General features: G+C 44.5%; 1 protein-coding gene across 2 annotated transcripts; it reads left to right on the forward strand.

The window, feature by feature from the left end:
• The first annotated feature begins 944 nt into the window (after positions 1 to 944).
• On the forward strand, positions 945 to 25,864 carry SALL4 (spalt like transcription factor 4). 2 transcript variants are annotated; one of them, XM_086932450.1, is made up of 4 exons: positions 945 to 1,155; positions 12,519 to 15,371; positions 16,141 to 16,457; positions 23,806 to 25,864. In XM_086932450.1, the coding sequence occupies exons 2-4, from the start codon at positions 12,557 to 12,559 to the stop codon at positions 24,253 to 24,255; spliced, it is 3,582 nt and encodes a 1,193-aa protein (XP_086788576.1). In that variant the 5' UTR covers positions 945 to 1,155; positions 12,519 to 12,556; the 3' UTR covers positions 24,256 to 25,864. The 2 variants fall into 2 exon arrangements, with proteins under 2 accessions (XP_086788576.1, XP_086788575.1); XM_086932449.1 differs by lacking the exon at positions 945 to 1,155 and adding an exon at positions 2,100 to 2,274.
• Positions 25,865 to 26,091: the final 227 nt, after the last annotated feature.

Genomic DNA, 26,091 nt, shown 5'->3' on the forward strand with positions numbered 1-26,091 from the left:
CTCTTCCATTTTACACTAAAACTGCACAGTTTTTTGTGAATGGTTAAATGTATTTTCCTCTCCTAAGTGCGTCTTCCGTGTATTGTTTATTTTATAAGTGCAGACGCGCTGCGTTCATCGCGACCAAGCGTATCATGGGCACCTACGTCTTCTACCTTTTTGAGCTGATTAAACACTGTAAAACACTTGTGCTTTTCCGGATATCTTAGTCCTCGTTTATTATATTAAATATGTATTTCTCTACTTCTCCCGTCAATTGAACTGTTGTTGTGCAATTTACCTCATGTTACTCTAATTCCCTCCCTCCTGTGACTTTCAGGGACGTGCCATTGTTTCATTATTTTAATACACTTTTAGTCTGGTGTTTCCTTCAGTTGCCGTCCAAGTAGTATTTGACTGGCGTATTTTTTTTCTTCCTATCTTTACGCTTTTATTCAGTGAAGTCATGCCCCCTCACATTTGTTGTTGGCTGCAAAAATCCGGCTGCCGCCGGTATCAGCTCACTGTACACACACACACAAACAGCGCATGTCACTTCCTCAGCCGCCGGCCCTTCGACGCTTTTTACCAATTTATGCGAGAAATTGCACAATTGTTCTAACAAAGTCTGTGCCCCTCCCCTCCAGTCCGTGTGTGGAAGGCGTGCCCCAGAGCAACTGTATGTTCAGGAAGGCTTCCCCAGTTCGACTTTACTGAGAGCGTTGCATAGAGTGCTGCGAAGTCCTGGTGATGGGTGCTTTATAGCTCCACCCGAAACTGCCTCATTTGGGTGGTGTTTGCCGCTTCTGTGAATTCTCATCGATAAATCACGGCTTTGCTGCAAAGAAAAATATATATATATTTATATATACTACCCGTTATATTTGGTTGTGCGTGCACGTGCTGGCAAGCAGGAGGAGGCGTGGCGTCAGCAGAGATGCAACATTGTATTACTTCCTTAGTTCATCTTCCGTGGGGACTCTGCGGTTAAAGAGTTCAGCTGCCTAGGATCTCTGCACATTGTTTACAATCGGGTTGTAATTGTAGAGTCCGGGCAGTGGGGGAGGGGAGAATGCCCCCCCTCCAGCTCAGCGCTGCACTGTAATAAATAACAGAGTGAATGGCGACGCTACATCTCCAGGCTGAGCCCAGAACCCGTCTCCTAGGAGCCGACAGGTAAGAGGATCTAAAGCCATATTGACATTAAACTTAAACTATTCGTTGTTGCAACCCGAAACGGGCTAAAATACTTTGTATTTAAAGCCCAGTTTTGAGATAATAGTTCTTGCGGGGCCAACAAACGCCGAACTTCCTGGTGGGTGGCAGTACCTTAATAGAGCGCGGGGTACAATAAGTTGGATTTCTTTTCCCTTGGATTTGAGCTCTAGTTCCTTGATGACGGAATTGAATATCGTGATTATCTTACACGTATAAAGTGTTATCAAATTTAGTCTCTGCTATATCAACTGATTTTAAAAACTGCGTTTTTAATTAACTGTAAAATTGATTACCTAACTGTTTTGGTTTGGAACGCCACTCGGAAAAGATAAAGAATCGTGTGTTTATCTGAATAATTTTAATATAAACGGACGAAAGTGTGTTTACATGTGTCAACTGTAAAATTAATTACTAAACGCAATTAAAACTGGTGTAGTCATTACATTAAACTGTGTTTTAATGCTGTACAGGAATGGAAATAATATTTGTCTAAATTATTGTTAATTCAGTTTCATCTCACCTATGACCAGTAAATCCAATCAAGCATGAAATCGAATCAATAAATTGAGTGCAAAGGGTGGTTGGCTGGGAGGAGCCTCTCAGTTCGTGATGCCCCCTTAATAAAGAAAGTCTTTTCCTGCTAGGGGGAACTCCGGGTGATTTCCGCCCTCAGTCCTGTCCGCGCGCTCTGATTGTAGGACAGACCTCGGGAGCACGAAGTTCACACGTCGCCTGGTCACTTTCATCCCAGCAACAACTACAATCCCCAGCGCGCCCTGCGGCGGATCCATGAATGGCACCTCTTTTGAATAATCAAGGGAAGCTCCTGGAGCCAGGCCAATCAGCTGTCAGGGAGCCGTGATAAATCGCAATGCATTATTGATAATCATAATTAGTCTGACATGCGCGGTCCCGGTGAAGGGGGCGACTTCCCAACTCGTGGAATCTGCGGCTGTGAGCCGGGGCAGTGCTGCTGCTGGGGGGCAGCTCCCGATGCGGCTGGAAGCATCATGTCCAGGCGCAAACAGGCCAAGCCGCAGCACCTGCACTCCGAGGCACCGGAGCCGGCCGCTGGGGGTGAGTACGCGCGGGGCAACTGGAACTGTGGATGCGCTCAGGTGGCATGGGGCTACTTTATCCAGCTTATCAGAGCTCGAGGGTTTCCAGGATCATGACCTCACAGCTAACCCCTGCACTATGACCGTATTTAATATTATTTTTAATTTAATGTAAATCTGCTATTATTGATCTTTTGGAAAAAAAATCCAAATTAAGTGTTGAGAAAATGAATCCGCATAGCAGTGTTATGAGGGGAGTTAAAGTGACCCCTTTTTAAAAAAAAAAAACATTTTTATTGTAAATACGTGTGAAGAGGGGTTTGGTGAGGTTTTTGTCCGATCAGAGCATGGGGACTCACGGTGCGCTAGTGCTCGCTGCTGACCCCGGGATCCGGGTGTGCACACACCCTACATTTCAGGGGTAGACCCCGGACGGATAGCTCCTTTTGTAAATTTAGCTACTGCGCGGAAGCGCCCCCATAGCAAGCACCCTGAGACCAACCATGTACAAGTTTCCCTTCTCGGGTTCTGGGCACCCTCAGATCGCCATCGACCTGGGACCTCTGTTGCTTCCCTGACCTCCAGCCATCTTTGATTTCCGACTTCCTAAAATAGCCCCATGAGCGGATGGTCTGCGGGTCGAGATTCCTCGGGGGTCTGGTGGTTATTGCCAGGGGGCGACGTCCGCCAGAGTTCATACCAACCTGGGGGAGCGAGAGAAGATCTGGTAACCCTTAGTGGCTACGATCCACGTGTGTGTGTGTGTGTGTGTATATGTATGTATGTATGTATGTATATATATATATATATATATATATATATATATATATATGGTTGTGATCGTTTTGAATGAACCTGGTAGTTTTTATTGTAACACACATGCATCCATTCTCTCAACGCTGGACTTTTGATTATCTGCAGATAAAAGCTATAATGTGACTGTATGCTAAAATCTAACCTCGCATATAGTTTCACTGTTAACTGTATTTGTGCGTACTTTTAAGTGAGCCGCTTATGGCTGCTGTATTAATGGATTTATAGAGCGCCGATAACTCAGAATGGAGGCGCTATAGATAAATATCAACATTTAGTAGACGCACTTTCGTGTACGGATTTGTGTAAATCCGCGAAATTTTAAGTGTACATGTACCATTGCATTCTCTCGGTTGTTTGTTTAACACACTTACAGTGCTGATTCCTACAAGCACCACTTACGTGCGTGGGTGTGTGTTTGAAATGCCATTGTTTCAAAGTTTAGCTGTGCATATGCTAGTTCGATCCGGTGTTCATCAGACCAAGCGTTGTAATTTGCTGGTTCAGGCTAGGACCGGTTTTATGGCCGGAGATTGAGAAAATATGGAAGAACATGGGGTTGGCCGGGATTACAGGGGTGGGGTGGGGTGGGGTGAGGGGGGAGGGTCACGGGAGTTCATTCAGTCAAGCGGAAATGTTTCCTATTATTTCCCTCTGGCTTTTTTTGTGGACATTTTCGTTTAATTGTAATTTGACATAAAATGGTAACGAGAGTAAAAGCAATTAATCGGAAATATTCTTGGGTGCGTAGTATCCCACAGTTGCAATTATTTTGTTTAATTTCCATTGTGCTCAGTGGGTCAGCTTCCATCAGAAATCTACATGTTTGAAGGTCCGGCTAATGGCGTTGAGTGAAACAACAAGCTGCCAGAAGGCAATAAATTGCATGTTTAATGCATGACTTTTTTTTTCCTTCTCTTTCTGCGTGTGGTTTGGTTGAGGTGGGGGTTGGAGAGGGTAATGTTTCTTAAATGTAAATAGCAACCCGCGGTGGGAGATTCACCCTTGGAGTCGAAGAAGACTGGTTAACTATTTTATGTCCGGAACTGGACCTCCCATGGCGGGCTATTACAAACCCGCCCAGCCAGGCACGCCTGAATACACTACTTTATTCCACGTTTAAAGTGAGCGCGAGGGGAACGCGCTTAGTTTATTTTTAATTGCGCTCTAAAAGTAACACCCGCTCTCAAAAAACACGATTTGAAGACTGTCTGGACTGAAACTTTCCCAGTCTGCTCATTAAAACGTATTATCGGATCGAACCTGGTATACATATTTTTTTTAACTCATCGATTCCCTTTTATTAATAGGTTATCCGTTGTTTTCTACTAATTGATGTATCTGATAGACTAGTATAGTAGATTGGGGAAATACATTGCGTTCTGGCGCCACCTAGCGGCTAGCTTGCTTACAGTTAGATACGTATTGTTTGTTTCCTAATGTGTGACCCTTCCTGGTCAACTGCTGTTAGATTGGCGTTTGAAAGGGTTTTGGCCAAGGGGCACAGTGCCGTCAACACAGGCATAGTATGAGATATTTATATTTTGCATAGCTTAGTTCCTCTAGCTCAAACGCTTCTACTTTATGTGCAAGTGTTATATGTGCGTAAATGGGATACAAACGTCCAAAACGCCCCTTTAAAGTTGTATCCGCCCTCTGAGTTTCCAAATACTTATCCTCGTGGAAGATATCTCACACACCTGCGATACAGCAAATCGTGTTTTTTTTGGTTGTTTTTCTTTGAGATTATATTTTTTTTATCCCGATGTTGCAAGTACTTTACTGTTAGAACAGTTGCATGCTTTAGTTGTGCTTGGATTTTTTTGTTTGAAGAGCGAGCGAGAGCAATGGGTTGAAACCTGAATATTGTAGTGGGAACAGTGGCTAGTGGGGACTGGTGTGGTCGTCGGGCTGCTTTGGTTCCACTAGCGGGTCACATCACAACAACCTAGCACAGCTGCTATAGTGTGTCTGTTAAAGTCTAGACTGCATTGCAGATCTTCGATCAGACTGGTGCCTTCTGTGGACACATGGGGTGGGGGGAGGGTGGGCGGGTCACAGAAGCGTGCAGAACATTGGCCCCGCCTCTGGTGACTAACATGAAGTAGCGCATATTGCCATCAAAAGATCCCACTTCTGTCGGCGCTATTGTATTTCCAGTCCGCATTCAAGCATGCTGGGACTTTTACCCCCACACCCAAAAAAAGTAACATTAAATCTACCCCCATTCAATTTACAGCTGCTGGCCTGGTTTCCAAAGCCCACGTATGACTCGCTGCTCCAGTGTAGGATTTTTCTGTGCATTCTGGGACTCGTAGTCCCGGGATGCTGACGTCTAACCCACATCGAGGCCATATTCGACTTCACTTCACAACCTGGAAGCGGACCTTGGCACACCCCATTAGCAGAACCGTATTCGCGATTCTGTTGCTCATAGCAAGCAAGGGGTCGCACGTCGGGTGGTGTCCGTACAACAGCTGTATGTGTTAACCTTCCTTCAAAAATAGAACTCTGACCATCACATGAGTAAAATTGGAGACTTATCATGACGGCCAAGGTGGCAGCAGTTCTCGATGTCGCAGTGTTAAAGAGTAGCTACCTCACTCTCCCAAGACACCTGTTTTCCTCTGAGAAGTGTGGTACCCAGAGGTACAGGTACCACGCACCTGCCCAATTGCCTCAAGTGGTCTCTGAGACCCCTTCACAAAGGCAGAGATGTGTGTGTGTGTGGGGGGGGGGGGTCTCTAGAATAGAGTTGATGGATAGAACATCTCTATTGCATTTTGCCCCCCAGGAGCAGTCGTGTTATGGTGCCTCTCGCGGCCTGCGCATGCGTAGTTGCCGCTACTGGCTTCCTACTATTACATATTGTGGGGGCGTTAATGGTCGCCTGTTTCCATGTCTCGAGCACGTGTAACCGAACCCCTCTTGTATTCTCCTCTCTCGTGTTCGCCAGCAGCACAGTGGGGCGTTTTGACAGGACTGTTGCTGCCGCCCCACACCTCCCACCCTTCCGCCTGCCCTGGGTGGTAAGTTGCTGTCAGGCATCTCACAATTGGGGTCCTCGCGCAGTTGACCTTGGCAGCGGGGCCTGGGATGTTTAGCCTCGTCCTAAACACCGTATTAGTGTTAAGTGCGGTGTGGAGGGGCTGGGCTGAAGAACATGTCTCCAGGTGCTGCTCGGCTTATTACGCCTCTGTTGACGTTTTTTTTTGTGTGTAATTCCGTGGGCCTCTGTGGATGCCTCTGACGTGTAAATGGCAGCGCGCGCTCCGAAATAGCCTTATACATGACCCTAGTATCGGTAATGTCCCTGTTCTACCGGATATTGGAACGTATTGGCAGCAACGGAGTTCTGGGATATGGTCATTCCCGCCTGTAAGTACTAATATTGAACTTACGCGTGTTACGTCACAGGTCTGAATACTTGGACGCGTGTCGCACTTTGCCATTGCCCCGGTAACCATAATTGATGGGTAGATATTGGTAAACAGTGTGCATGAGTGAATTGGTAGATTAGGTTTTGGTTCCCATGCGCTGTTACAATCTCCCCCCCCCCCCCCCCCCTCCACACACACACCCTCCGCATAATAATCACGCACGGGGGTTGTATCTTTGTTAATGTTGTACGTGGGTAAATGTTGAAATAGTTGGAATGTAGAAGCAGTACGTATGTCAGTCAAACCTGACGTCACCCCAGTTTTTAAAGTAATTTAAAACTGGGCCAGGGTCTAGCAAACAACCGTAGGTGTAAATAAATAAATAATGAGGGAAAAAAAGTATTCCTCCTTTAGACCTGTCCACATTTCTTGACCCAGTACAAAGCGTCGCGAGGCAGGGTCGGGGCATGCTTGGTGCTTTGGCCAGACGCCCGGGTTAAACTGCCTCCGCTTGGCAGCGGCCTCGGACAGATGTTGCCTTGGCGTTCAGCACGAGGCCCAGCGGGTGTCTGCAGCCCTAATCTGAAAAGATTTGACACGGTGTTTAGCAACTTTGTTTCTTGAAACTCTTTAAAAACTGTAGCAAAAGGTTAATCCGGCTAGGGATTTGGAAAATCTTTCGAAAGAAGAGAAGGAAATGTATTTTTTTTCCCTTGAGGAATGTATGACCTCGTGTGTGTGTATGTATGTATGTGTATATCGTGTATGTATGTGTTTATATATCTGTTTGCCCTATAGTTACTCCCTGGTTATTTTAGAACGTTCAGGCACTTTTTAATTATATTTTATACTGGAGACAACTTTGCTTAAACATGGCTCACTGGAAATTTTGATTTGCCTTTGCCATAGCTTTTCTACACGCCAGGGTTGTCGAAACGAGGAGGAAATAATAATTACGGTAACCCCCCCCCCCCCCCCCCGACTACTTAATTGTGTTTTTTTTTAACTTAATCGAACCATTGATCAGATCGCCTGTGTCATCGCAACTGCCTGCAAAAGTATTTATTACACATAAGGGTGGCAACCTCTCTCATGGTGGACTCTTGTCTGTCTATTTTAAGTTGTAAGATAAGTCGTTGGGATGGTCTCTGGCCCCTCCCCTTTTCCTTTGAGAAGTTGGCTGCAGTGCTTGGTTTGCCAACTGTAAACACCAACCTCATTTGCAATTATAGAGTTTTTTTTGCCTGCTTTTCCCATTTGGTTGTGATTGCATCTGAAAGCCCTGCTGAGTTTTACTGCATTCTTCTGACTTATTGGATATCAGATGCTGGGAGATAACATTCCACAAACTGAGTGGAGATGAAGAAAACAGAAGGTTTTGGGTGTCTATCAATCATTGCTGAGAACCTGAGCCTTTCCGATTGTTTCCTTATTTTTAAACCTCTCTTAACGCCCCTTGTATTACTCCCTTGGCCGCCAGTGGGGGTGGGACTATGTGTACATTGAGTGTCTAGTTTGTCTTCCTTTATAAGCTTCAGTTGTGGAGGCCATACTAATTAGTGAAGACCAATGCATATACGTGGGCAAACACGCATGCCCAAATAAGTATTTGTGGGTGGGTGTGTTTTTAATACACTGCGTTAATTGGAGAGTGAACTTTGGGGGACATCTTTTGCATATGGTCGTTGGCAGGAGGCACCAGTGAAACACTAATTTCGCTCCCACACCATGTGGACTGTACCAGCTTTCAGTGCACGTGGCGGATGGAGTGGGGAATTGGACTGTGCATACACTTCAGTGTGTGGAGGGGGTGCCACAAGCCTGCTGACCCTCACCCACGAGGGTTGTTTGACCACTTAGCCGTTTGTGGGTCCCCAAAACGTGCGCCCACACCTGGGACATGTCGGTCGCTTGCAAATTTAGAATCACTCGGGTGCTAAATTGTTCTTGCTGGACACGCTTGTCCTGCAAGTCGCAACATTGCGGATGGTGACGTTAAACTGCTGCCTTGTAAAGGTGCTGGTTGCTGAGCAGTGCCTGGCAATGGGGTTCACCTTCTGGTCACCACCCCCCCAACAAAAACAAATCCATTTCACGCTGGCCCCTGCCACTGCTGTGCATTTTGGTGCAACACTACTGTCCTTAAAAACACACTCCCACCTTTTGCCTTAAACATTTTCATCCCTATAGATTTATTTATTTATTTTGGTCGGGAAAAATGTACATATTCTGTAGATACTGTTGAGTGTGCTCAACTTCTTCATTGTTAACCCCTTGTATGCTTGTGACGGAACCGCTCCGTCACAAGCCACGGGTGAGCTGTGCTTGTGACGGAACAGTTCCGTCACGACCCGCTCGGCGCGCCTGCGCGGCGCTGATTTCGCGCCTGCGTGGCGCGTTCCATTGAGCGGGCGCGTTCGTGACGGAACCGTTCCGTCACAAGCACAGCTCACCCACGTGCCGTGACGGAGCGGTTCCGTCACAAGCACGTGACCGCCGCGCGGCCGTCCTACCCCCTTAGCGCTGCAGCGGAATAGCCGCCGCAGAGAAGGGGTTAACGCCTTGCATCAAGTGCAACAAGCATTGTAGGCTACACTGCACGTAAAGTAAGTGGTTGTGTGTGATGATTCATTTTGACTAACTATCGGACAAACACCAGGGAGCCAGCAGGACACAAGAACTCGAGCATAAACCAGAGCAATAAGGAAACGTGATTTTAATAACCAATATGAAATTAGTACAGCAAGACAGACTGTTTAAAGGGACTACGAGCCAGCCGTGTTGTATACTACAGATACATATACTACATGGTGTAGCATATGAGGATTCACCTGGAATCTTGGCCTAGTGACGAGCTCGGGCGCTTGCCCCAGAGCCACAAAGAATACTTACATAATCATGAAAGTAAAATCCTGTCTTTAACACCCCTGCACGCAAGTTATTTTGTGTCACCAACATCTAAACTAGTTTCATTTTACCACCATCCTAAACTGTCCTAGCTTTCTCCGGGTGTTGATTTTAAAAACCGTTATTTGTGTACAGGCACTGTGTGTGTGTGTGTGTGTGTGTGTGTGTGTGTGTGTGTGTGCAGGGGCAGCCTTAGGCATGTGCAAGCTGTGCACCTGCACAGGGCCACCGAACCCCAGGGGCCGCCACACCAATATATATTCTAAATATAATCCTCTGAGGATGGATACATATTTGCGTGGCGGCCCCTGGCAGGGATTTGGCAGCCTCCGGCTCTGTTCCACTTCCAAACACCCTGACCCTCTCCTCTTTCGGGGCCCGCCCGGACCCCTCTTCCAGGGCCCCCTACCTACTCCCTGCCCAGGGCCCATGAGCCTAGAGCCGTCCCTGGTGTGTGTGTGTGTGTGTGTGTGTGTGTTAGTCAAAATCTAATGTGGTAAATTATAATTTTACCCAGAAACGTTCAAATCAGAGAATGGTCTGGTTTGAAAGTTTTTGGGGGTAACATGACTAGAAGTGCGTGAGTAACTGGAAATGACATGTAAGACTTTCTGAACGATTACAATGAATAAGCCATGGTGGGTATGTGAGTGGTGAGCTAGACCAGAAAAGATTTCTTTCTTTCATTCTTTGGTTGGTGACGGCTAAACACCTATTAGAAGTCACTCAAGATGCCAACCATTAGTTCGGACCAGCCATTGAAAAACCTTGTCAATTGTGTTTACATGAGAAAATATGGTCTGGCTGTTTATGTGAATAAACAGACCAGGTTACATTTTGTCCTGTATCTGTCCGTGCAGTCTATTTACCCTAGACCCTATAGCAAACTAGTGTCTCATACGCCTATTCACATATCACTGGCAAAAAGGCTTGTTATACATAAGAAATGAAAGTCTGCTACTTTAACTGGTGTTCTTGGGAGTGTAGGGGCAGTGTTGGTGTTCCATGCAGTCTAGAAGAGGGCTCATGAACTATATAATGTGAGTGGCTGACTGCACCAGCTGCGTCCTGGTGAAGCTGTTTAAAGATGTATTAGAAGACGCAAAGAATATCTGTGTAAGACTTGATAGCGTTTGGTACCAGTAGGGTGTTCAAAGTATCTATTGTGTTTCGGATTGGCCATAGCGGGCACTGGGCGTTTCCCCGTTGGGCCACCAGGGTGGGGCCGGTTTTGGACCCCATAAGGGGGGCGGGGGCTGTTTTTGTTACCAGGGGCTGGTTTTATCAGCCCCCTGTAACGAAAGCAGCTGCCGTGTTTTGCATGCGCACCCCCTCCCCATCGGCGGCTGGTCCGACTCAATTGCCAGGGCCGGTTTGCATTCCCGGTCCTGCCCTGGTATCTATAGCAGGTGTTTCCAGCCAGTCGATCACGAGCTACCAGTAGCTCACAGAACCCTTCGAGTATCTCCCAGCCTTGAGTTCCTTTTTAGCTAGGAACTGCAATAAATACGTGTTGCTTTCCTTTTAAAGTTAAGGAAAAGCTGTTTATTTTACATTATTATCAGGCTACAGAGAGTGACAATGAGCAGTGCTCCACTCAAATGTATGACCTATGTGGGTCTCAGAGCATCAGGAACTGAAGTACTGATATATTTAACTTTTAAAGAAGTCTTTCTCTGCTCCATATTGGAGCAGGAAAACAACATATTTCAGGATGCTTATAAATGAGGGCGAATTAAAATAAAGAATTTACTTAATGATTAAGTTAACTCTTCATTTAAAAATGTCTTCCTCTTCATAGTGCACATTTATACGCAGCAGGCATCTTGCTCCCAATGGTTGGTAGATACAGTCCCATACCTATACCGAAAAGTAGCCCTTTTTTATTTTAAATGAGACATTTAAAGTGAAGCAAAATGTTTCTATGAAACATTGTCTTAATGTGTTTCTCTACATTACATTTAGTCCTAATTTTTCATTAACCATATTTTTCAATTCCTCACATTTAAACACATGACTGTATTTTCCTCTTATAAAGATGGCACCATATCTATGGGACACTGGGAGTAATATGCCTGCTGTTTGTAAAACACTTTGACATGGGAGAAACTTAAGTTTAATGTAATGCATATAAACACAAAGCTAAATCTTGAGCTGAATTTTCTCCCATTTCAAAGCTTTGCATTTACACACCGCATGAATCTTGCTCCCAGGGGCTGGTAAACACGCAGACCTATTTAAAACTGAAAAATACAGTCATGTTTCTTTTAAACGGGAGAAATTTAAAGTGCAGTAAAATGTTCTGCAAAAATGTTTGTAGCATTTTCTGCACTTTACATTTCTCACGCTTAAAAATGTTTGTGTTGTACTTTTAACGGGGCCACGTATGGTGAAAGGTATGACCTGTGCCACAAGTGCATACGACCCATACACACGTCCCATTCATTCTCGCACATCTTCATGTGTCCCTACAGGCTCACACATCTTCATTTGTCCCTACAGGCAATGCACTCTCTGACTCACATGGCAGCCTAGCTTAATACCCCTATTTTTAGTATTTTGTTCAAACCATAGTATTGGGCTCTCTAAACATTAAGTTTAAAGTTGACAAGCATGGGTGAGGGGGTGTCTACTAACCATGCTAAAGTTAGTTACTGGGCCTCTAGTAGTTCAAAACAATTCCAACTCATTAGAAGTAAAAAAATGTTGTACTTGTATAGCGCACAGCTACCCGCAGTGGGTTTCCCGGCGCTTGTACGAATACCGCAAGGGACCCCTTCCTGGCTTTCTCTGTGAAGTGTCCACTCCTGGGCATCCCTCCCGTTGTGGAGACTAAGCAAGCTATTGCCCAGAGTTGCAGCGGGGGACCCATGATCAGAATAGGCACTGAGGCGAGAATATCCGGTCAGGGGAATTAATGAGCCCGAGACCCGCCGGGGCAGGAATCGAACCCTGGTCCCTGGCCAGAGCTCTGCATCGAGGTCTACCTGCCTGCTCTAACCATTTCAGAAAAGATCAGAGATCCTTGGTCTGTGGTGTTCTGGATTAGCAATCTGATGAGTAATTTAAGTGAGACTCGCTTGAAATGGAAAATGTGTTCAGGCTTTGGTGACGGCCCAATTTTGATGTACTTTTCCTGATCTTCTCCTTTGGTTTCTTTCAGGTGAGCCAAATGAGAGCAGACCAGACGGCGATTGCACAATGAGCTCAAAGAGGTGCAGAATGGAAGAGAATCACACCTGCGAGAGGTGTTTTGCTGAGTTCTTTGATCTGTCCCAGTTCATTCAGCATAAGAAAAGTTGTACCAAGACCCCACCTGTGCAAATCCCGAATTACCACGAAGAAGCGCTGTGCACGGAGGATCTCCCAGAATCGTCTCCTAGTCATTTGCCTAATGGTATGAACAGTCCAGGTGCAAGTGACCTCCAGCTTGAGCGGTCCAATTTGGCTGTGGCAAACGTGAAAGAAGAATCTTCCCCCACTCCGATCTCATCGGAAGGGAGCGCGTATCGGAATGTGTCGCCACCGTTGCACCAGTCTCCACCTGCTCTCAGCCACTTACCAAAACCAAAGGTGCCGAACACTAATGTTACTTTGCAGACTATAAAAGGCACAAAGGTGGCGGTAAATCAGCATACAGCAGATGCAATTTCAGCATCCACATTGAGTCTTAATGCAATTCCTCTGATCCTTGAACAACTTGTGTGCCTGCAGCAGCAACAACTTCAACAGATTCAGCTGACGGAGCAAATTCGCATCCAAATTGCAATGATGGCCCCTCATGCCTTACACCCATCTGTTTCAGCTGCTTCTGACCCACTGAAAGCATTGGGTGCTCACCTGTCTCAGCAGCTGTCTGCTGCAGTTGCTCTTATGGGACAGAAAGCTGGTAACCAAAGTCTATCACTGGAAGCCTTAAGACAGATAAAAGTGCCAGTTACGAGCACCAGTGTGCCACCCCTTAGTACAAGGCCTGCTGGACTTCCTTCATCCTTGTTCAAGCAAGAGTCTAATAGAACTATCCAAAGTAGTGTTGCCAGATTTCCAAACCCTTTGCTACCTCAGTCACCAAGCTCTGTTCTCTCTCAAAATCCACTTATGTCAATTCCCTCCACTATAGACTCTTCACGAAAAGGAAAGCCTCCAAACATAAGTGTGTCTGACCAGAAACCAAACACTGAAGAATCATTTTTTAGACATAAATGCAAGTTTTGTGGTAAAGTTTTTGGCAATGATAGTGCTTTACAAATACACCTTCGTTCGCATACTGGTGAAAGACCTTTCAAGTGTAATATTTGCGGCAATCGTTTTACCACTAAAGGAAACCTTAAAGTTCATTTTCAGCGTCACCGAGACAAATATCCCTATATAAGAATGAATCCGTACCCAGTACCTGAGCATCTTGATAATGTTCCTACCCCCAATGGCATACCTTATGGGATGTCTGTGCCCATGGATGAATCCAATGTAATTGCAGATATTAAGCCTATGTTAACTCCTCTGCCCATTGGTTTGAATCTTTCCCAGAGTGCTCCACTCATAGCAGGCATGAAGGATTCTTTGGGTGGTTCTCTCTCGAACAATGTGGTGTCCAGACCATCTTCTGGCAGTGAAGGTGGGTCATCCTCTGGTGCAGCCAGTAATCATTCTTCAACCGAGCAGCAGAACTTGAATCCACCCCAAGCTAATGGCTTTTTTGGTGGATTTAATATAAATGACCAAGCATCTGAGACCTCAAAGCTGCAGCAACTTGTTGAGAACATTGACCGATCAACGAGAGATCCTAATGAATGTGTGATCTGCCACAGAGTTCTTAGTTGTCAAAGTTCTCTTAAAATGCATTATCGTATTCACACCGGAGAAAGGCCCTTTAAGTGCAAACTCTGTGGTCGGGCTTTTTCAACCAAAGGAAATCTCAAAACACATTATGGTGTTCACCGTGCAAATACCCCTTTAAAAATGCAACATTCTTGCCCAATTTGTCAGAAAAAATTCACAAATGCAGTAGTTCTACAACAGCATATCCGCATGCACATGGGTGGACAGATTCCCAATACTCCTCTCCCAGAAGGGGCTAGTGAAAATACAGACTGTGATCGTTCTCTCTCTAGTGAGAAGAATGTAGATCTAAATAACAGTTTCACTGATGACCGCATGGAAGAGCTTGATTTAGATGATCCTAACTTTCCAGATGCTCAAAGTCGTGCTTTGAAGCCTCCAAGCCCGAATAGTGAGTCTCGCACACAAACCCCTCCAGGGGTTTTGTCTAGTATAGCAGAGCTACAGCAACAAATAAACATTGTGAATTCATCCTTGAACTTACTAAGACAAAACAGTGCCAAATCTAGTGGGATTGGGTCACCAGATAGTGATGGCATGACAAATGATTCGTTATCTTTTGAGGGAGATCAAGAGTTTCAAAATGGCCGAAGTCCAACTGCATTGGATTCTACCTCATTTCCTGTGCCTTCACCCCCTAGCAACCACCATGGAAGCATGACCTCCAAAACAGCTGTATTCAATGGGCACAAGTTTGAGGTTGGTTTACCTGCCCAGTTGAGTTCTGAAAGTCGCTCTCTGGACCGCCCCCTGGGGAACTCTCTGGACCGCCCCCTGGGGAACTCTCTGGACCGCCCCCTGGGGAACTCTCTGGACCGCCCCCTGGGGAACTCTCTGGACCGCCCCCTGGGGAACTCTCTGGACCGCCCCCTGGGGAACTCTCTGGACCGCCCCCTGGGGAACTCTCTGGACCGCCCCCTGGGGAACTCTCTGGACCGCCCCCTGGGGAACTCTCTGGACCGCCCCCTGGGGAACTCTCTGGACCACCCCTCAGACCACCCTGTGGATTGCCACATGGACTCTTCTATGGAAAACCACATGGATAACTCGATGGACGATTCAATCGATAACTCAATGTATCCAGATGGCGAAGGCGCATTGGATCTTACTTCTGCCAATGTCAGCAAGAGGGTCATAAAAGAAGAACCGGGATTGTATTTCTCAAATGGGGACTATGGTGAGTTCCCATAAAATATCTGGAGGTTTGACATGTATTATGTGGATGTAATTTTTTTTGTTTTTTGTTTTAAATGTCTTTTAAAACATTTTTTTAAAACATTTCTTTATAAGTGTTGTTTGTCTGTTAGACTTACTACTGTTTATAGTATGGTAATAAATGTGGTGCTTGTTGCCCTGTACGCTGGCTGAGACAACAAGCCAATTTTAAAATTCGTTTCTTTGTTGCTCCCTGTACGCTGGCTGAGACAACAAGCCAATTTTAAAATTCATTTCTTTGTCCAACTGTTGTATCCTTGGAATTCTTAGCACTGTAACCTCCCAATTTTTGAAGAGATGAGTGCCTTTTGAATGAAACTCTATGGCTACTTTTAGAGTAGATAAGCAACAGAGGGTGGGTACGTGTAATCCTATCTTTTTCTTTGTTGGCAAACGCAGTGTTCCTTCTTAGTGATATTATATCTTAGCATCCACATTCCATTCTCGAATTGTCTGGATTTGTGTAGTGGTCCAACACTTTACAGGTAATGGTGACTAGTTTCCCTTTCCTAAACGGGCAACTAATTTTGAAGCATGGATAGGCAATGTCAGTCAGAAACAACTCTGTATTTCTTATGTCCATTGGTAATAGTGATGCATAATTGACTTAAATACTGAACCACTGACTTTCTAGCAAAGTACACTATTAAACTTTCTTTGAGGTTATTCACATCATTTAAATGAATTATGTCTCCTATGGGCGCACGTGTAACTGAGATTTCTTGTTGCAGGGAGGAGTAGTGCTCCGGGCTTCTTTCCTCAAGTTCCACCAGCACTCATAAAAATGGAACCCTCGTCTGATCGTCTGTTTGGTGATCGTTCGTTTGGTGATCGTTCTAGCTCGAATAGCCAGCCAGCAAATTCTTCTCGCTTGTCACCACTACTGGTGCCCCCACGTCGATCAGCTAAACAACACCTCTGCAATACGTGTGGGAAGAATTTTTCTTCTGCAAGTGCTCTTCAGATTCACGAGAGAACTCATACTGGTGAGAAGCCATTTGCCTGCACCATATGTGGGAGAGCTTTTACCACTAAAGGAAACCTAAAGGTAACCCCTCATTCCACTCCGTCAGATTCAAAGGAATTCTTATTTTTTTGGATCTTAGAAAACCTCTATTTAGAATTGTTTTTTAAACATTTTTTGGAGTATGGGCAAACTAGTTATGATCTTGTGTGTGTTTACGGTTGGGTTATAAATTGTGCATACTACTAACGCAACACTAAATGATTATGCACACTTTTTATTTTTTAGGGTGGTTAGAAATTGTGTTAGAGGCACTTGGAATTCCATTACGTGTGTGGGTGTTTATATTCAGGTATATCCATAGGAAGTTTAAAATACAAAATCAGAATTGGTTGTCCATGTTGCCTTCTGTGTGACAACCTAGGGTCTTGGTGAACACTAAATGCATGTCAAGGGGGTGGAGTGGTGTAAGCTCTAGAATTGTGCACAGGCTTCAAGCTTTCATCCTAAAGTAAAGAGATTGGCGGGGGGGGGATAATGTAGACTGTTTGTGTATAGCACACATTAATGATGGCTGTGTTATTGGACTTTTCCCTTGACTGATTACTACAGACCAGAGTACGCATGGTTGGTAAGTGGTGTGGTTGAATGGAGCTGCGGATTGGAGGTGGTTTTTTGCTGCATGTGGTGCCTCTAGGCATGTTCCAAGGCACTGGCTCTTAACCTTTCAACAGTGCTTCCCCTACCGAATCATTGCTGTAATCCGGGGGTCTCCCACTGAGTTAATACTGGAAGCCAGGGACCCCAGCTTAAACATCTTAGATTTGAACCTCCAAGGAATACACACAATTGTAGAAAAACCTTCATCAAACGAATATACAAATGATTAACTATTTAATTATATGCACGTTGGAGCTTTTCTAAATTAAATTGACGCCACCCATTGTCCACGGTATTCTGGTTGCTGTATATTCGCTGCTCCCATAAATCCATCTGAAGATGCCACCTTGATTTTCAGTCTATAGTTTCAAATTCCTTCAATTCCTAGAACGCCTAAGAAGTTTCAGCTATATATTTTGCTTATGTATACTTGATTGAGATTTATTTTTAAAAGCGTGGTAGATCCCCTGAGTAATAATATATTGTACAGTTCGTTAAAGTATTACAAATAAAACCAAGGACATAGAATTTAACCCATGTATAGAAAGCCTTTCAGTTAAGTGTTTTTAGTGATTATATATAATGCACCAAAGGTATTCACTTCAAGAGTGAGACGTTATCAAGTGGTAAGTAATTAGGAAATTGATGTTGCCATGCGCTCCAACTTGTATCGAGAGTCCTGGTCTTAAGTACACTGGAAGTTGACTAGTTAAAGTGCCAATGCATAATAATGTAAATATGGATGGTGCAGATTCGTCAAATAAAATACAGGCAGATGCATCAAAGAAAAACCGGGAGCAAACGGGCAGATTCTCAGAATCTGGCCGTTTGCTCCCGGTATTTTTGCATTTGGGATGCATCATCCCAAATGCAGAAATCGCAATTTAAGGAAACTCTAAATAGCGATTCCTTTAATTGCTCCTGCATTTAAGGAATCCCAAAATGAGATTCCTTAAATGCAATGCATGAAACCCAAAAAAATAGCGATTTCGCTAATAGGGGCAGCAAATTACCATGAAGTTGAACTTCGTAGTAATTTGCTAAAACTTTGAAAGCTGCACTTTTGTGCATTTTTCAAAGTTACATGTTGCGCGCACACACATGCCCTGGTAACATTTGTGCACAGGTCCATTTCAGGGGTGTCCTTTGAACACCCTGGCACCCTTGAACTAGCGGAACATTAGCGATTCGGTAATAGCTCATCGCTAATAAGGAATGGCTTTCCCATTCATTCCTATGGGCCTATGAATGGGAAAGCCATTCCTTATTAGTGATGAGCTATTAACGAATCGCAAATAAGGAATCTGTAGGAATCGCTAATAACATTGCGATTCCTACATGCATCCCGTTTTGCGAGTCTTAATAGCCATTCCTTAAAATTCACTATTAAGGACTCGCAAAACATAACTTTGATGCATCTGCCAGTTAGTCCTTTAAGATCATGGGTTCTAAGAAGTGGATGCTGCATAGACATGGCTGGTGCAAACATGCCAAATTTGGATGAGGTTTTGCATTTTTCTAAGTAAAAGTGCTTACTGGCAGATGCATCCGTTATGTTTTGCGAGTCCTTAATAGCGAATTTTAAGGAATCACTATTAAAGACTCGCAAAACGGGATGCATGTAGGAATCTCAATGTTAGCGATTCCTACAGATTCTTTATTTGCGATTCGGTAATGGCTAATCGCTAATAAGGAATGGCTTTCCCATTCATTCCTATGGGCCTAAAGGCCCATAGGAATGAATGGGAAAGCCATTCCTTATTAGCGTTTAGCTATTACCGAATCGCTAATGTTCCGCTATTTCAAGGGTGCCTGGGTGTCCAAAGGACACCCTGTTGCACCCCTGAAATGGACCTGTGCACAAATGTTACACACACATGCCCTAAGGGCATGTGTGCGCGCAACATATAACTTTGAAAAATGCACAAAAGTGCATCTTTCAAAGTTTTAGCAAATTACCACGAAGTTCAACTTCATGGTAATTTGCTCCCCCTATTAGCGAAATCGCTATTTTTTTTGGGCTTCATGCATTGCATTTAAGGAATCTCATTTTGGGATTTCTTAAATGCACAAGCAATTTAAGGAATCGCTATTTAGAGTTTCTTAATTTGCGATTTCTGCATTTGGGATAATGCATCCCAAATGCAAAAATACCGGAAGCAAACGGCCAGATTCTGAGTATCTGCCCGTTTGCTCCCGGTATTTTCTTTGATGCATCTGCCTTTTTAGTGTGTATATGCAGGTAGCAAGGCTTTGTGGCACTGTGGAGGCTTGAGCATTTCCGTCATGGTAGGGTAGATTTTATATTCACTTTCTCCAGTGTTAATGCTTAGTCAGTTTCTTTTGTTCGCCAGTTTTTCCATCGCAAAATGGCAGTGGCGCCAGTCTCCTTTCTATGATATCCAGGACAATTTAATTGGACGGAGGCCGGGTCGAAGCAGCCCAGCACCGCCTGTTTGCAGGTCCAAATGCCTTTTTGATTGAAAAGGGATGGAACATTGTTCGTTGCTCCTCCAGTAGGCTTGTGCAGCTGCCTATTGTGTGTGGAAAGTCTAAACGCCCGATTCCACATAGACCTTTTATTCCGCTTCCTAGGTGGTAAGTGTAGAAGCAAAGTTAGCATGCCCAGACGAAATCTTCAAAATAAAATGTCTTCTTCACTGGAATGATGAATCCTACACTGAGATAGGGTTGCGGTTTCGCAGCAACATAATTGTTCAGTACAAACCAGCTGTGTGCCCTCTTCGCCAGTAATTGCTTGTCTTCTATTATGGAGCTCACTTTGATGGCTTTGGTGACTAGTGTTTTTAGGTCCCGCCTACGGAGCGTGCATGCACTGCTTTAGAGTGAACTTTTGGAATCCCTCCATACTTTTTGGGAGGCTCGTGCATGTACTGCACTGTTTCCAATGAGCCCTCGTGCATGTACTGCGTTTGCTTGCGGGAGCGTACAGTGGCCCCATCTGTTTGCAATTATCACGCTTGCAGCTGTTTGTTCCGTAAGGTAAACGCTGTAGAGGGACTGAGCCTGGAAGCTGCGCCCCTGTTCCCTCCAGAGTGCGTGCCGCTTTACCTTGCGGAGCCGCGCTTGTCTTTCAGCACTTATAAGGTTATCATGGTTCTGTCAACTTACTGTAAAATGAGTTTTCAGCCATTCTGAAATGTTCCTTTATATTTCTTCATTATAGCTATGAGAAATATAATGAAAAAATTAAGCAATCTTAATTGTTTTAAATATGAAATACTCACTAGTCCAGGTACCACTGGTGAATGACAGCGCTGAAAGCCCCTCCTACCAGCAGACTGGGCATAATAAAAATGTCTACAAAATATGTCAATAGGGAGTTTTCATCGGAGGCAGCTCTTTAAATGGGACGGGGCTGAGTGCCTTCATTTCTTCATGTTTGTGGGAGGCACCTCACCGGAAAGGGTCCGATAGGGGCAGTGTGCCAGAACAGAGCAGGTAAAAATATGACTGGCAATATTTAGGATGTGTTCAATGCTACACAGGGATATCTTGTTTCCACAGCCCGCATTTATTCAGTTACCTGTGATTCTTGCCACTCCTTCACAGGGAAGGGTGTGTATGGCTTGTTCTATTGGGTGTATCCCAGAGTCACCCCATTGCACAGTGTGATCTTAGGCATGCCTGTGGTGTAGGCTTCTCAGCTCACCCATGGGGCCCATGCCTCCTCCAGAGCCCCCCCCCCCCCCACAGTGCGGGGCAGGCCAAGTCTTCCAGAGGGAACAAAAATGGCTTGTGAATCTCGCTGGCACTTGAACTTGTTAACCTCCTGTTTGCACACATGTCACAAGCAGGGGGGCTTGAAGGGCTCTGAGCTGCTGTGCTTCTAAAAAGCAGCTAGTGATTGGCTGCGCACGCAACACCCATGAGAGCAAAACAAAAGACCAAAATGGCTTCCATGTGACGGGGACCGGAGAGGCTGCCACAGTACACTTCCCCCCCCCAATGTCCTGTAACCAGAGGGCAGATGCTGCTGCGCCCAGATGCTTGGGGCCGAATATAGCGCCAGAATGGTTGACTCTTTTAAAAAAAAAAAAAAGTTGATGTTTACTGATTTGTGCTCCTAGTCCCAGCTCACCAACTGAACTTAATGGTGTGATCTTGGGCAAATCACTTTGTCTGTGTGCTTCAGTTCGCCCTCTGACAATGCTGAAAGTGCTTGGAAACATGAACATCCTAGGTTTAAGGGCTACCACTTAAAATGAACACCATTGCCCTCTTTACCAGCGGCTCGGTTAATTGTGAAATGTGTGGGAAATCCTATTATGCCTCTGTGAAACCTGGAATCAACTAGCAATTGCGACCCACAGTAAAACAGCAAAGTGCAGGTTATCCCGTGTTGAAGTTATCGGCTGAAAGAGCTGTGCTCCTGGGGCATAACACAGGCCCCTGGGGTACAGGTGGGACCCCAACCCTCCATTGGGCCCCCATGAATTTGTTAAGCCACTGTCAAGCTTTGCTGCGTCTTCCTTGCAGAACAGTCCTAACGTTGACATCAGCAGAGCTCTATTGCTGTGTGATACAACACATAAGATTTGTCTAAGATTATTTCATTCACAAGGTTCCTTTCTCATTGGCTCTTTCACGTGACTAAATCCCCTCCCCCCTCGGTCAGCTCTTCTGCCCCGCCCCTTTCTCTGCTATGGGGCATACTGAGTGACCTGAAGCACAGCTTAAAAAACATCACACCAGGGCTCAAATATTTAGGAGCAAGAAGGTCCTCTGAGGAGTAAGTACCAGCACTTCTGGACTTCCATTTGAAACACTGAGGATGGACACCGCTTTAGTAAAGGAGTTCCTTTTAGTCACGGTCTGTGAACTTCTCTTGTGCGCTTGTCATGATAGTGGAGCCGAGATCCGGCCATTTAAGGTCTGCGCTGGACACCCCTGATTTCAAGTAAAAGTGCTGGCCACCAACTCTCCCCATTCAGAGAAGTCACCAATTGTGAATAAACTCTCCATGTGTTCATTTTTTAATCTCTTATCAACAGCAGGAGGGGAAACCTTTCCAATAACTAGCTTCGAATATTTCAAATGCAGGCCAGGGTTTTTAGCACCATAGACCACTATGTCTATGAGAACTTTTCAATAGAGGTTGGGCTACCCAATTCTGGCACCGCAGCTCAAAGATGGCCCCCAGTCTACATACAGAAAAGTACAAGCATTGGTATAGCCAATAGGTCTTGTCTTTGTGACCTTGTAAGTGTTTAGCCATGCAACACTTTATGTTGTTGCACCAAGGATATTGTGCTGCATAACTAAATACTTAAAGTCCTAAAGGCGAGACCTATTAGCTATGCCTGGCGTGGGCAGCTGAGATCTCCCAGAACGCCTGTATACCTAGCTGCTTTAAGGAATCATAAAGATATGCTTTGGCTGACAATCTTTCTCTGGGTGACAGTTCCACCCAGAGATGCTAGTTAAGTGTGCTCTGCTCAGCTCCTCTGATCTTAAGCCACCATTTTATAAACGCCCCCCTTCTGGCAAATGTCTTCATCTCTAGACCAAATTCTAATCTTATTTGTGCAGGGGAAGTGTATTTTGGGAGACCGAAGATCATTCTGTATGTCCTGATGATGATGATGATGATGCTGTCCAGGGTGGTTGTGTCTCTCCCTCACTGTGGCTCCCTCCCATTTGTTGTTTTTAGGGTTTTTTTGCTTGGAGTAAAGGGGTTCAAATGGGACCAGCCACTATCTTCAAGGATCTCCGTGCTAGCGCTACAGTGATGCCTATTGTTTCTGGGCTTCTTTCTAAGGATTCAAATATCCCTTGTTATCTGTGTTGTCTCCTAGATATTTCTATTCTGCCACCATCTTGGTGTTCATCCAAGTGCTAATGTAATTTTCTCAGTTTGGTATGGTTTATTGCCATTTTTTTTTTTTCCAAGTAGATTTTTACGGCATTTTCCTGTGAGTAGTCTTGGGTGGCATCCAGTGAATGCTGCAATCCAACTAGTATGCAGCTTATTAATACTAGGTCGTCCACATAGACTCGTTGAAAATGGTAGGTTTCCCAATTTCTGAGCTTGCCACTTGCAGTTGTCCAGTAGGTCAGCCAGGAAGACATTGAACACAGTGGGGGTGAGCACGCACCCCTGTTCTAACCCTTTGGCTGGAATTCGCCTGGAGAGGTGCGTCCCGCTCTACTTTTACCCAGGAGTCTGTGTGCAGTGGAACTGGCTGCCTTAGGAGGGTTGGAAATGTTCCATTTGTTCAGCTTCTGCCATAGTTTTGCTCGGTCAACATGATCAAAGGCTGAGCGGAAATCAATGAAACAAAGTTCTAGTGATTATTTGGTGGCTTTTGCAGCATAGGCATCCTGGACCTCCTCTGTTCTAAGGCTTGTGCACAGTCAATACTGAAAAAGTGTGCTAGTTTGTGTTGCCTGTGAAGGGCTTTTAGGATTATATATGTGCCTAATAGGCAGATGGAAAAACCTACTGTGGCAATCAAACTTAATGCAGGTAAGTGCTTCTGTTGAAAGACATAGTGCTGTTATATTAGTGGTGTATATAATCCTGACATAATGCCCATATGCCTTAGCATACTCCCAAATCCGGTTCTTTCCTCTGATGCAGGTAACCTAACTTATTATAGTTACATGGTTGACTTCAGTGGAGAGATTTGGGTGGGTGGTGTCCATCTCATGTGCTAAATGGCGAAATGTTGTAATTGTTGCATCCAATGTTTTTATTTCCTTCTTGTGATTGTTTAATTTATGGGTTGTTTTGTTTCTTCTCTTGAAGGTTCACGTTGGAACCCACATGTGGAATAATTCAGCTAGACGTGGTCGAAGGCTTTCCCTCGACAACACTGTTCCTGTTCTGGGGAATGAAACCAGAGTGCCGGAGATGTTTCCCAAGGACCTGGCACCTCCTTCCATGAGCATCGACCCAGCAGTGTGGAATCAGTATGCTGCGGTGTTGACCAGTGGTTTGGCAATGAAGACAAATGAGATCTCCGTTATCCAGGGCGGCGGAATACCCACCCTGCCGGTCAGCATTGGGGGTGGTTCAGTCATGAGCAGTGCCTCTGTCGCGATGGATGGCTCTCAGTCTGGCATGAGCCATACCAGTAGCTTGAGCCACAATAGGATGAGCCACACACTATCTGAAATGGACAAGGTTGGAGTTGACAACTTACAAAAGCGGCAGTTCCCACGGTTTATGGAGGAAACGAACATTGCCGTTAGTTAAGATCAAGGAGGCCGGAGGCTTGAATGAACTAACCAATTCATATACATGTGTGTAAATATGTATATATTTTGAAGGAATTTAAGCTCCGACATATTTTCTATTGCTGTGTACAAACATTTGTGGTTGTATTTGTAGAGTTGGCCAGAGTACAATCATGACGTTGCCTCGCAAAATGAATAGAAGTTGCTTCTATCACAAAGATGCGGGTCTTGCGAAGGCTGTCTTGTGACTTATGACTTGAAGTTCTGTAATTTCCAAAGGTTAAACCTGTTTACCTCTTCGTTGTATGGAGTCTTTATATTTTTGATGGAACTACTACCAGAGGCTTTGGGCGAAGCCTGTATTTCCTGGATAACTATTTAATTATGCGGGTATCCACTCTTGAATGTCTGCCACCCTTTTTAGAGCTAGAAATGTTCAACTTTTTAATTTCTTTTTTTTTTTTATCCCCTCCCAACTTTTTATTGTTTACATTTCCTCACCCTATAGACAGATTAACTTAAAGCGTGCCAACAATTGTTTTATCTCGCACATGGTGACATTCAGCCCCCCCCCCCACAACCACCTGTTCACACCTCAAAAACCATTCTTGATATTTTACGTATAGTATTAAGCCCTAGTAAGGTTATTTATAATATCTTCAAAAATTGACAATTACGCATTTAAGAAGATGATCCGATAGCCTTGCTCGAGTTCTACAAGCAATAATTGGATGTTGAAAAATTGCATTTGTCTGAACAAAGAAAAAAATCCAAAATTTATTGTATCCAAGAAATAAGCAAGCATTTTCGGAGAGATTTTCGTCCACGTGGCAGCTGCTTGGTTACTCACCCATTAAGTAAATACGTCTTGCAAGTTCTTCTATGTAGACTAAAAGGTGTTCGTTTTTGAGAACATCTTTGTGGTGGAAGTCTACAACTTGCTGACTAAAGCGATGGTTGATCTGTATTACCGCATTGTGAGCTTTTTTATTTTCTTTCTCTTTTATGTATTTAAGTTATCTACCTCATTTGTTCATGTAGCTTTAGTGCCTATTTCGTACTATGACCACTGTGTTGGACTTTATTTCAGCACAGGTTCCATGCACTGAAACCAAACCTTGTATTAGTAGGAGATCTCAAGAGATATTAAGCCTTTCATCAATATTTCCTGGGTTTGTTCTACACCTGTAAAAATGGCTTCTAGGCTTTTTTCCTGGAGTTCGCATCACAATGAGCCTTTTTGGAAAACCTCTTTTTTTTCACGGGGGAGTAAGGGTGGAATGTGTTGACCTTTTCCAAGTTGATGTCTTGGATAGCTGGAAATGAATCGCAAATAACCAAAAATGCAAATCTTTTTGCACCTCATTCGTGCTGTATGATCAAATTGCCAAGTTGTGCCTTTCCTGCTGAACTGTTTAATCCATTAACTCGAGGGCGGGTTTACATGTCAAAGATCAATATTCTGGAGATTTTCCTGGAGGCATTGTGAATGTGTGTTTTTTTTTTTTTTTTTTTTTTTTTTTTTTTTTTTTTTTTTTATATCCTCCAAGATGAAGTGTTCAGCACCTACTGAATGTATTATTGATGTGTTTCCCCCTTGACGTTTGAGAATAAATTTTGAATTTTTTTCACACTGGTAGAAGTTTTTTATTTTTTCTTTGTTCCTATACGTGATTACGTCTACACCAGGTGCAGTATAACTATCTTCTGAAATTTGAACCAGAAATAGTTTTTCCACAGGGAGTGCCACTGCACACTTCAATGTTTGTAACATTTCGACAAAATAGAGGCTGGTGAATTTCTGAAAGCGGATTTTGGCATTGTACTAATTAATCTTTTTGTTGATTGTGTGAAG

The sequence above is a fragment of the Lissotriton vulgaris genome, chromosome 7, assembly GCF_964263255.1.
Source record: "Lissotriton vulgaris chromosome 7, aLisVul1.2, whole genome shotgun sequence".
Taxonomy (NCBI): domain Eukaryota; kingdom Metazoa; phylum Chordata; class Amphibia; order Caudata; family Salamandridae; genus Lissotriton; species Lissotriton vulgaris.